General features: G+C 33.4%; 1 protein-coding gene across 1 annotated transcript in view; it reads left to right on the top strand.

Annotated features, from left to right (window-relative positions):
• Window positions 1-13,446, top strand: part of SCN1A (sodium voltage-gated channel alpha subunit 1) — a 129,394-nt gene that overhangs the window by 82,832 nt on the left and 33,116 nt on the right. The window contains 10 exon segments of the mRNA XM_011360191.1: window positions 994-1,057; window positions 1,577-1,718; window positions 2,371-2,577; window positions 4,062-4,346; window positions 5,334-5,714; window positions 6,983-7,115; window positions 7,931-8,169; window positions 9,490-9,663; window positions 10,638-10,994; window positions 12,218-12,700. Of these exon segments, the coding sequence (XP_011358493.1) occupies window positions 994-1,057; window positions 1,577-1,718; window positions 2,371-2,577; window positions 4,062-4,346; window positions 5,334-5,714; window positions 6,983-7,115; window positions 7,931-8,169; window positions 9,490-9,663; window positions 10,638-10,994; window positions 12,218-12,700 (2,465 nt within the window).

Consider the following 13,446-nt stretch of genomic DNA (forward strand, 5'->3'; position numbering starts at 1 on the left):
TAGAATCTAGAAAATAAGTCTTCAAGAAAATTAAAAATTTTTCTTTTAAAAAAAGTTTTCTTACAAAACGATTGTTCAATTTCACATGTTTCTCTTCTTGTCATCCCTCTACTTATTTATTTGATAAACTTTACTGAAAGGCTACTAGGTCCCAAACACTAGTAATTTGGAAATAATTAATGATTAGACTTTCCTTCGACGAGGAACAATATTTATAAACAAATAATTACAATATAGGACAACGACTATAATGATAATAGAAGTATATACATGTTACTGGTACCATAGTAAGAATTTTTAATTTTACCAATCTTTGGGAAGGAAGTAGAAAATACCAAGGAATAATTTATAATAAAAGTGACACTTCAACTAAGTATTGAAAGAATCGAAGGAATTCGCCAGAGACAGAAAGCTTTGATATAACGTAATATTCACCTATAGTTATTATTTTAGCTTTTAAGTATTTAAGATTATTTTTTATTTCATTTGTTTTAGTAGTTAACATGATTTATGCATCCTTTACTATAAGCTGCTTATGATGTATTCTAGAAGTTGGTAAAATGTATATTATGATTAATTATTAAACATTTATAAACACTATCTAAAAATATAAGATACCAGAAAAAATAATCCCTTATTTTGAAATATGTGACGGTTTTGAAAAGGCAAAGAAATCGTGTTATTCTTATCTATTTTTACAGAATGAAATTTTTAGTTTTTAAGAGGGTAGTGGAAAAACACTGATACTATTTTAAAATACTATGTTAATACCTTTGGTTATCACTAATTTCACATTTACAAAGAATAAATGCTTAGTACTATTAAGTATTTAATCCCCTTAATATAATATCTAGTATTTGGAGTGAGAAGGGGCAAATACCTGTGTCTTTGAATTAAAATTATTCAATGAACTTTAATAGTAGGGCTTGATTTTGGTCTCATTCTGCAAGGTAATGCAAATGTCTGTCATATGACTTTCTTTCTATTTAACAGGATATCATTATTTTCTGGAGGGTTTTTTAGATGCATTACTTTGTGGAAATAGCTCTGATGCAGGGTAAGCCAATAATGTGTGTGTGTATGTGTGTGCGTGTGTGTGTGTACATATACACACATTTTTTCTATTTTTTGTAGAAACTGACAGATAACAGCCAACAAATTTTATTTATACTAATTTGCTATAATTAAGGTTATTTATAAGGTGAAGGATTATTTAAATATTAGGCAGGCATTTTGTGTTCTAAAACAAGAAGTAATACATTAGCTCTAATGCCGTTTTGCTCTACTATGGAGGCTCCAAAGTAGAGAAAGTGAATGAGAAATGTGTAAAATGCTAATTATCAATAGAAAATAGATTTATAAAATACTATTGGAAAGGCTATTAAATATTTTAATGATGACATCAAGTGTTTTGTAAAATGTTAAGTCAAAAGTTAGGAGATATGTTAGTTACTTATTTATCGTGCTTCTATTCCTTAAAGTACCAAATCTTCTTGTCTAGACAATGTTATAACATGCTACCAGAATAAAAAGACAACAGAACTTCTTATAATATCTTCTTTTTCCCCATTTACAGCCAATGTCCAGAAGGATATATGTGTGTGAAAGCTGGTAGAAATCCCAATTATGGCTACACAAGCTTTGATACCTTCAGTTGGGCTTTTTTGTCACTCTTTCGGCTGATGACTCAGGACTTCTGGGAAAATCTTTACCAACTGGTGAGAATCTGAAGAGACACATACTGCATTTAAATAGAAGTGTATAAGAAAACCAACTTAGTTATGAAATTCACACCACAGCATAATATAGTGGAAAGAGCAGAACTTGAAATTGGGAAATATGAGTCCCTTTATCCTTTGATTATAACACATCTTAAGTATCGTGATGCCAGGGACAGTGATTATCTTTGATTTTCCCTTAACTCGCAACCTACTTCCCACCCTTCCCAGAAACAGGTCTTCCCAAAGAGAAGGAACATCTTACCCCTCAGCCCCATCTACCCTCTCAAGTAATATCCCCCAGGGAGCAAGTGATAAAAGTGAATAAGTGGATGTAGCAAGATGTCTTTGGTCTCTTCCTTGACTTTCATCAAAACTCAGCTTTTTGATGGAAGTATCCATGTTATTCTACTTGACTCTTTTATTTTTGGTAAATCTAAGAATTCCCTACTGGAAATTAGAATGCGAATGCAGTAGTTAGGGGAGAAGAAAGAGATTGAGGTTAAAAACAGACAAAAAAGTAAGAGGGGGTGTGGCCATCATAATTATTGTTTATATCAGGGTCCTACAAGACATACAAGTAAGTTGAAAGTTGAAGCCAACAGTTAGTGAAATAATATTGAAAACATAATTCTGATGTTCTTGTATCCAGACATTACGTGCTGCTGGAAAAACATACATGATATTTTTTGTGCTGGTGATTTTCTTGGGCTCATTCTATCTAATAAATTTGATCCTGGCTGTGGTGGCCATGGCCTATGAGGAACAGAATCAGGCCACCTTGGAAGAGGCAGAACAGAAAGAGGCTGAATTTCAGCAGATGCTTGAACAGCTTAAAAAACAACAGGAGGCAGCTCAGGTAAATTCATCAAATTAAATATGTCCTATCTCACAATATTATCCTTTTTTTATTATTGTGTTGGTTGTTATAAGATAGTGGAGAAAGTGAGACAGATCATTGTTTGACTATACTTGAGAGAAGCTGGTAGTATGGAGGTTAGTAAAGATTTCTGTGTTTCAATCATCTATAGATCAGTTAGTTTAATTATTCCAAGATGTTTAAAATATTGATCACAATGGAACTCTCTCATGCTATGTTAGTCATCTTAAGATGTTTAGAATAAAAGAGAAAATGTGATTTTGGGGTCTTCTCAAGTGAGAAATTTACTGAATGGGTATACTAGCATTAGTAGAAAATCCTAAGAAATCATCATCTCTTAGAAAAAAAATTTATTGGTTATAATATAAAAACGTTTATCTCATTCTTAGAAGATAGGCTATTCCTTTCTTTAACCACAAATATATTGCTTTTAATTGGGTTGATTAATTGCATTCTTATATATATAAAGAAATCATATATTCTCTGATATAGCAATATCCAATAGGCATATAAAAGTTATCAATTTTATGGAGATCAAGTAACCTAAGAATTACTTTTTCTTAAAGTGAGGTGTCAGTACTCATAGCACAATAAAATGCCTCTCCTAAAACACCCATCTTTCCTCACTCTTTAGTTTATCAAACAAACTCATTGTTTTTATCCAAGTTGTTTAGGGAATATTCATTTATTTGCAGGAGTCCTAGTATTGAGGGTACTCTGGGGACAGCAATAATAACCAAAAATTGCCAACTTGCTACCAATACAAGCTGTGATCAAAAACATTGCCTCCATTCCATGCCCATGTGACCAGTACCAACCAGTGCTGAGTTGAAGAAGCTGGGAATGGTATTTGGAGAATTGAACATTTTGTCTTGCTTAGCAGAAACTATTGACCCTCTCCACTCCAGTCTTCTGGATAGAGTACTGTGGAGGAGTGAGGAAGGGACTTTATCACCTTACATAAGTTTGATTGATAATATTTTGAGGGCATTGGACAATCTGATTTCAATGACTGGAGAAAGGACTTCAGCTCTTTACCTCATTCCTCATGCATTTGGATATGACCTCAAATAATTCATCAGCTATTCTTCCATGCTCCAGTTTCTTTTTCAGAGAAAAGAAGATAGCATTAAGTAAATACCAATTTTTAGAGTAAATTAAATCCCAAAAGGTAGTATGAATTTCTGTTCTTGTTGATGCCCTATTGATCCTTTTGGATATGTGGTCTGTAAAGCGTAATACAAACACAATAAATGCTAGCACAGAGAAAACCAAATTAACTCTGAAAGCCTTTAATTGGTGGAAAGAAAATAATCCCGCTTGTACTTGTAGAGCTCCTTCTATGTAAGATCAGCTTAAGTCAGTTAAATATATTTTGTAAATGCCATACAAATACTTGAGTCATTTTTTTAAAAGATAAAATTTTCTCTAGTGCCATGCTAAACCATTTCTCTTCCACGTAGCAGGCAGCAGCTGTAACTGCCTCAGAGCATTCCAGAGAACCTAGTGCAGCAGGTGGGCTCTCAGACAGCTCATCTGAAGCCTCCAAATTGAGTTCCAAGAGTGCTAAGGAAAGAAGAAATCGGAGAAAGAAAAGAAAACAGAAAGAGCAGTCTGGTGGGGAAGAGAAAGATGAGGATGAATTCCATAAATCTGAATCTGAAGACAGCATTAGGAGGAAAGGATTTCGCTTCTCCATCGAAGGGAATCGCTTGACATATGAAAAGAGGTACTCCTCTCCACACCAGGTATGGTGCCACTGAGTTAAATGATACATGAATGAAAGTTAAAATGCTGAAGACAAGGGGAGAATTAAATCAGACCTATGGATTTTTCAACAACTGAATTGACTGCTGTGTTTATTATATTTAAACCCATTCTTTCTTCACATAGTTATGAGAAAATTTTACTCCACATATACATAAGTCTCCAGCTTGGTATAGTTGAGACAACAATGGGTTGAAAGTCAGGAGACCTGGATTCTCATCCCAATACTGTCTACTGGCTTTTGTTGTAACTAACGACATTTAATCTTTCTGGTCCTCAGCCTTTTTAATGAAAAAAAAAAAAAAGATGTGGTGATGGGGATAGCTGATCAGTAATGTCTTTTTGGTTACTTTATGTTGTTTTTCCCCCTAACGTTTTTATAAACAGTCATATGTGCTTCTGCAAATATTAGTCATGGTATACTTTATTGGAAAGCCTATCACTCTGAATTTCGGAAGTCTTAACTTCAAGTTGCAACAACACTGTGCCTTATAGATGAAACAGAAATAATTATTAATTTAAAATGACTTTAGAAAGATGGCCTGAAACTATTTGTCAAGAGTGTTCAAATTGGAAGGAAAGAGCAATGAAAACAAATTGACCTTATTATGGTCATGCTGCTGATGTTTTTGGAATGTTTACAATGCCCATAGTCATGAACTAAGGATATTTCCTTTTGAACTTGAAAAATGGTGGTTCAGGGTTTTGTCTTTCAATATCTTTTAAGTTGTGATCTATCTCCCCACTCATTTATCTCAGAGAGTAGAGACTTTCTCTTATAAAACTAATTTAACTTAATATGAATGTACATAAAACAAGAATATTAATCGAAAGGAATAAATTAAGTTCTGTTATGAATGCTGAACTCACCTTCAACTTAATCTTGCAAAATAAAAGCACATGTCAAGTGGTTATATTAATGTGATTTTACTCTTTGTTTGTTTGTTTGTTTGGTTTCAAACTCTTAGTCTTTGTTGAGTATTCGCGGCTCCCTATTTTCTCCAAGACGAAATAGCAGAACGAGCCTTTTCAGCTTTAGAGGGAGAGCAAAAGATGTGGGTTCAGAGAATGACTTTGCTGATGATGAGCATAGCACCTTTGAGGATAATGAGAGCCGGAGAGACTCCTTGTTTGTGCCCCGACGACATGGAGAGCGACGCAACAGTAACCTAAGTCAGACCAGCAGATCATCCCGGATGCTGGCAGTTTTTCCAACAAATGGGAAGATGCATAGCACTGTGGATTGCAATGGTGTGGTTTCCTTGGTTGGTGGACCTTCAGTTCCTACATCGCCTGTTGGACAACTTCTGCCAGAGGTGATAATAGATAAGCCAGCTACTGATGACAATGTAAGGAAGTTTTAAATAGTTCAGGCATGGCTGGCTCATTATTGCTGCACCAGCCAGTGTTTCTACAGAATGGAACCCCTTGAGAATGATTCCTGGTTGGTCAAGCTGTGAATGCACCTGCATCTTGTAATACCTTTAATAGACTAACCAACTAAAACTTAAAGCCTCGACTCTCTCTTGCATTACAGCTCAATGCATTTACTTATTAAACATGCTAAGGATAAATTAGACACAATAATAAATCAGTGCCTCCAGTTGGAGAATTTGCTATATACCCATGCTGAACTTAGATATCAGGACATCTCCAAAAGCCTTGGTGTAAAAGTAAATGAAAGATGTCTACATTTAAGTGCAAAGGGTGTATAATAAATCTTTCCAACAGATTCATCAATATAATCCTGCTTTAGAAGATTTTCAAGAACACTGTGCCTATATAGATAGCTTCATTATTATCTTAAAATTTCTAGTACTCATATTTGACTTACTAAAACAATGCTGATATAGGTCTTCTCAAAACTAATCTAAATGAAAAGAAACAGATACATTATTAGTACAGACAGGTAAAATAATTCTCTGTGTACAAAGGTATGTTATGTTTGTGATGTGTACATGAATGAGGAATTTCTAAATACATGCTGCCTCTTATTATACTGTTAACTCACTTAGAAATATATCAGCATGATGAGGCATGACTTAAGTCAGAATTAGATGACTTATTGCTTTGGTACCCTGGATGAAACTGTTGTCCATGCAGCACGTGTGTGTGTGCGTGTGTGTTTCTTTAACATACAGTTTGTGTTGTCAATGACCATCTATGTCTTATGTTCAGAAAATGAGATGGCAGCTACATGTGTTGTAATCATTTGTATTTCTTAAAAATAAATGGCTACCTTCTCAAAATAAAATACCTTGACTATGTATATGACATTTCAAGTTGTTAGTTTTTACTATTAGTTCCAAAATAAGGAATTAATAAGGAACTGTTAAAGCTGTCTCTGAAGAGATTTATCAACTATATCCAAATTACATCATGTTTCATAAAATTATGAAATCAAAAGTTTTAAAAAAACTCAGTTTTTGCTGTGTGGCTACACGAGTGACAGTTTGGACATTCCAGGTTAGTAATACAATAAGTCAGCAATCTGCCATCACCAATTAAATATGTAAGTGCATGATGCATGAGTTTCATGAAATTCACTATGTCATATTTGGGGTTTTGCTCATATTGCTCAAGCTAATTATTTAATACATTAGCATTTTCTTTATAGGGAACAACCACTGAAACTGAAATGAGAAAAAGAAGATCAAGTTCTTTCCATGTTTCCATGGACTTTCTAGAAGATCCTTCCCAAAGACAAAGAGCAATGAGTATAGCCAGCATTTTAACAAATACAGTAGAAGGTTTGTAACAAATTCCATTTCCATTTTGATTATTTTTACTAAACTTAAATTATCTCTTTTGAAACAAATGTCTCTATTTGTAAGTTAGAAACAGTATATTATAAAGGTAACATAAGGGTCTTATTTAAGAGTTATTATTTGTTATATCTACTCATATTCTAGAAGCTTTTAAAGAGTTATTTAAATTCAGTGATATTGGAACTTTAATGAACGTTTTCCTGTGTGTGGCAAGTCCTTGAAAATGCAGAATAAGCATTTCTATTAGGGGTTTCTAGTCCCATTAGTCATAGTGATTCTCTATTTTGTTTTACTCAGCTTAGGACTTCCAACATCACCTGAATACTCTCAAGTCTAGAGGAGAAGAGTAGGTAATTTTCGGGAAAAAAAAAAAAAAACTATTAAAAAGAGGATTCTTAGCTCAAGTTGATCCCTACCCTATCTCTTATAGCCTGAGGATGAAAGCTTATCCAGACATTCATACAGAATTACACACAATATCTATACTACCCCAACCCATGTTTCTATTGAGACTTCACTTAACTTAAGGCCAAGTGCTGAGCCACATTATCAGTGCATACAAGAAAAAAAATCTATTCTTTGTTACTTCTGTTCTATGTGTATATCTGAAGAAATATTTTTGGGAATCTAAAGAGTAAATACTATGGGCCTTCTTTTTTCAAGTACAAAAGGAGTTGACTCTAAAGCAAATGGAAATGTGTTGGTTACTGAAAAGAAGTCTAGTGGATCTGAAATAAATAAGTATATGTGTATATAAAATATATCTTTTGGTGGCTGTTCTTATTTTTTTAATCTAGAACTTGAAGAATCCAGGCAGAAATGCCCACCCTGTTGGTATAAATTTTCCAACATATTCTTAATCTGGGACTGTTCACCATATTGGTTAAAAGTGAAACATATTGTCAACCTGGTTGTGATGGACCCATTTGTTGACCTGGCCATCACCATCTGTATTGTCTTAAATACTCTTTTCATGGCCATGGAGCACTATCCAATGACGGATCATTTCAATCATGTGCTTACAGTAGGAAACTTGGTAAGCATATTGGAAGGTAAATGTGTTCAGTCTTCAAATTTTTGTTTGAGGAACTATTTAAATTTAATAGCTTTAGCAGTCTTTCCACCACACCTCCTACCTCCTGGCTCCAAAAAATGGTAATTATATCTAGCTGGCTGCACCATACTTTTTGCCAACAATAGTAGCCCTTAATTTCACAGCAAAAACTGAGAAAGAGAGCAATAGGCATAGGCCTACAGTTCTACTTAATACATCAGTATTGATATTTATAACTTTTTCAAGATGCAGAACCAGTTGAAGGACACACTTTTTTAAATGATACTATCACAGTTCTCCTACTTGTAGAAGGATAAAATAAAATTGTAGATCTTTTTATTTTACTTAGTCATCATCATTATAAGCAATAATTTAACAATTCAAAAATGTCTCCAGCTTTTCACTTTCAGGATCTAGGTATGATATGTATTGTTTTATCCATCTATTTTTTATAAAAACTATAAAATATTGAAAACCTCCAGTACATATTGTGTATTATATGATTAGCAAGGCCATTTTTGGTGAAGCTTGCCACTTAGTTCCTTCTCTTCTGTGCTTAAAAAACATAAATTATTAAAGTGTTTGTCAGTTAACTCAACTTAGGAATATTAGCTTTTATTTGCTGAAAGAGGTCTCTAAAGTAATGCATGCATTTTCCATAATATTTGTTCTGAGGTTTAAGATTTTGGATGGTAAATAGCAAAACATGTAAAGCATCCTGCATTGTAGTATTTATATTTTTAAAACTTTAATATTTATACTATTGAAGCAAATATATTTTTTTCATGTACATAACAAATTGGCAATAGTAATACAGATATTATAATAATAGATATACATGTATAATAACTTTCTGATTTGAGGAAAATTGAAATAAGCTTATAGATAAATAAAACTGTTCACGAGCAAAGTCTTGTCAGTACCTGTGTAGTTTAAAGTTAGGAGAAAAGGCGGTTTGTTGTAACAGGAAGAACACTGGTTGAAAATAAATTTGCGCTGAAATCGTAGTTTTGCCTTTTTCTAGCTGTATGACATCAGGCATGTCTGAAGTCCTCTTTCCTCAACAGTAAAGTAATAATTATGATACTTGAATTAATCACTTAATAAATTTCTGTGAGGATAAAATGAAATAATGTATATGAAAGCCTTTCATTACCTATAAGTTATTGTACAAACGTAAGCTAATAATAGAGTCACTATGGCGAGAGTAACATAAAAACTTTGTTCTAAGAGCAAATACTATGTCATTCTACTTACTTTATCATTATCTGATGGAATTGAGTAATTTTGTTTTGATCTTAGGTTTTCACTGGGATCTTTACAGCAGAAATGTTTCTGAAAATTATTGCCATGGATCCTTACTATTATTTCCAAGAAGGCTGGAATATCTTTGATGGTTTTATTGTGACACTTAGCCTGGTAGAACTTGGCCTCGCCAATGTGGAAGGATTATCAGTTCTCCGTTCATTTCGATTGGTAATAAACAAAGCAAAACAGTGACAACAGCAAAAAAAAAAAAAAAAAAAAAACCTTGCCCAACAGTCAGGGTTTTTGCATATCACTGTTATAGGTTTGACCACACAACCATAGACATCTTAAGTTTTTTTAACATTTGCAGTATCAAAAACTCTTCCTAAAGGAAAAATTATCCCTACTTATTTTGAAAAAACTTTATTGCAAAAAGCATAGTCATGTAAAGTTTAATACATTTCTCAGTTACCATTCTTACTAATTATTATTTCTAGAGATGATTACAGTTAATATTTCTGGATCCAGGAAAATATTTTTAATGAAAATATATCATGTTTTAGTAATAATTTGAAAATATAAACAGCTCTTTATAATGGTAGATGACAATCAGATATAAGATGTGCATGCAGAAACTTCTCTTAATTCTGCCTCTGGAAAATACGCTCCTTCCCAAAATCAGAAGAGAGAAATCTGTAGGATTACTTAACATGTCCACTGATTCACATATATGTTCTTGCAAATCAGAGAAAGAATTATAATCATGGGAAATATTTCAAATCTTTAAATGCAGGCATATCTAGGTATGTCAGTGCTCCAAAGGAACATTAATGAATAATAAACACTTTTCTCAACTAATGCCAGGGTTCAATATAATGTTACTTCACATGCTATTGACAAATAAATATCAGCAGAGATCATTGTGATTCAGATGTTAATATTAGTGTCAAGCCTGATATGCCATCTTCACAAAACAAATTAAGACCTGTTAGATGCCAAGTAATCATTAAAAATTTACTCACATGAAAATGACCTACATGATTAAAACATGGAAGAACCAGATTCGAAATTAGCCATGAGCCTGAGAGAGGGTTCAAGGGCAGGGCAGATCTTAGATTCAATATTTATCATTATTTCTTGGTAAACCACAATATACGTAAAACTTTTAAAGATCATAATAATATATATTTTTTATTTTCCAGCTCCGAGTTTTCAAGTTGGCAAAATCTTGGCCAACTTTAAATATGCTAATAAAGATCATTGGCAATTCAGTGGGGGCTCTGGGAAATCTAACCCTGGTGTTGGCCATCATTGTCTTCATTTTTGCCGTGGTCGGAATGCAGCTCTTTGGTAAAAGCTATAAAGATTGTGTCTGCAAGATTGCCAGTGACTGTAAGCTCCCACGTTGGCACATGAATGACTTCTTTCACTCCTTCCTGATTGTGTTCCGTGTGCTGTGTGGAGAGTGGATAGAGACCATGTGGGACTGTATGGAGGTCGCTGGTCAAGCCATGTGCCTTACTGTCTTCATGATGGTCATGGTGATTGGAAACCTGGTGGTATGTACCCATTTAAGATATGTATTTTAGAAATAGATTGGGCATAATAGAATGGTGCCGTTTTACAAAAAAAAAAAAAAAGCAATGGTTAATAATTTTAAAAGTCTCTTACCTTGGATATACTCATTTTGACAACACGGCACTATAGCAGGGACCGTACAGTATTTATTATACTCAACATCAGTTTGTCAATCATTTCATCACATTTATTATGTGAATTTCAATATAGTATCATATTGAAGACAGGCCTAATCGGATATTCTGGGAACATTTAGAGACAAGGGAAGGAGAAGTCTGAAAACAATTTAGAGAAACCTCATTCTTACTTGCTAGTATTGCTAGTATAGGACTAACACATGGTGCCTTTAACTGTTTTCAGTGGTTTTACCATTTTCTTACCCCTTCATGGTAATAGCATTCAGTTATTCTATGTCATATGGCAGATGCATTAGCCAGCCTGGATTAGCCAACTCTCTAATAGCTCTCAGTCAAAAGAAGAATTGGCTAATAAAGCCTGAGATTACCTAAATGGAGTTAACGGATCAATTCTTCTCTCTCTTAAGTTTAGAAAATTAATTACTCTTCGTAGTATAGGAATATATACTATATTCCAAAGGATATCTATATTAATGTGCCAGTCTTATGAAAATATTAGGGATTATTATGAATAGTTCTCTTAAATAGTCAACAGTGGGATATGAAAAATATAATAGGTTAAGAAAACAAGTTTCAATGCCTGTGTTGAGTCCTAATTCTCATTCTGGGTTATAATGGTCGTCTTTCAATTAATATCCAATTCAGTATGTCTATTTATCAAAAAAAGAAACTACAGAATGTATTTAAATTCATAATTCCAAACACTAATGATTTTTAAGTTTAGAACTCTTATATAGTACATATATCAATCTATTTTCTTATAATTGCACAATTTTAAACTTAGCTAAACCTTAGATCAGCTCATTCACCTTCTTCATTTTATAAGTGAGACCATTCAAAACCGACAGAAATCACGTCTTTACCCAGAGATGTATAGTGAAATAGCTGTAGAGCCAGATCACAAATTCAGATCACCTAACTAACTTCTAATCACTATGCTGTGGTGTTTCTTTCTCATCTAGTTGTTAGAACTTATAGTTACCTCTATACTTAAAGGAATAAGTAATCTCAATCTGCTCTTCTTTATATGGGGGTAAAATTATAATGGTGTTCGTATTATTTTTAAGGTCCTGAACCTCTTTCTGGCCTTGCTTCTGAGCTCATTTAGTGCAGACAACCTCGCAGCCACTGATGATGATAATGAAATGAACAATCTCCAAATTGCTGTGGATAGGATGCACAAAGGAATAGCTTATGTGAAGAGAAAAATATATGAATTTATTCAACAATCCTTCGTTAGGAAACAAAAGATTTTAGATGAAATTAAACCACTTGATGATTTAAACAATAAGAAAGAAAGTTGTATGTCCAATCATACAACGGAAGTTGGTAAAGATCTTGACTATCTTAAAGATGTAAATGGAACCACAAGTGGAATAGGAACTGGCAGCAGTGTTGAAAAATATATTGTCGATGAAAGTGATTACATGTCATTCATAAACAATCCCAGTCTTACTGTGACTGTACCAATTGCTGTAGGAGAGTCTGACTTTGAAAATTTAAACACAGAGGACTTCAGTAGTGAATCAGATCTGGAGGAAAGCAAAGAGGTAAGGTTTTGTAATTGTGGGTAGGTATGAATTTGTACGTATATATATGTATTATATTGCCTGTATTTATGATTATATATTTTCCATCTAGAATTTATTGCCATCATATAAAGTTTTATTTCATTGAGAAAGCAAAGATTTAAGCTAAGAGAGATGATTCATAAAATTGAAGAATGATGTAGTATATGTGTGTTTTCTCATCTTTATTAATGGATATTTGTTAGATGGTGAATGAATGAATGAATGATCCAAGAAATGAAAAAAAATCATCTTATTTAATACTTATAATCTTGAAAAGAATGTGTTAGTATTCTAACTTTTCAGATAAGAAAACTAGCTTAGGGAACTTAAGGTCATAAAACGAATGAGGAGTATAACTGAGAATTGAACTTACAAGTTCTGTATATCTTCCATTGCATCACCTTAGCCCACTTACATGAAACAAAACTTAGCAACAAGAAATATTCTATGTAGATCCTTCAAATAAAATTATAGTGACCTATGTAGTAATCTTCCAGGCTGCCATGCAATATCATACACTGGATGGCTTAAACGACCAAAATGTATATTCTCACATTTCTGGAGACTATAAAGTCTGGATCAAGGTGCTAGCAGGGTCAGTATCTGGAGAGAATGCTCTCCTTGGGTTGCAGATGGCTGCCTTCTCACTGTGTGCTCACATGGCTTTTTCTTGGTGTGTGCATGTGGAGAAAGAAAGAGTTTTGATATCTTTTCCTGTTTTTTTT

This window comes from Pteropus vampyrus, unplaced genomic scaffold, assembly GCF_000151845.1.
Source record: "Pteropus vampyrus isolate Shadow unplaced genomic scaffold, Pvam_2.0 Scaffold2, whole genome shotgun sequence".
NCBI lineage: Eukaryota > Metazoa > Chordata > Mammalia > Chiroptera > Pteropodidae > Pteropus > Pteropus vampyrus.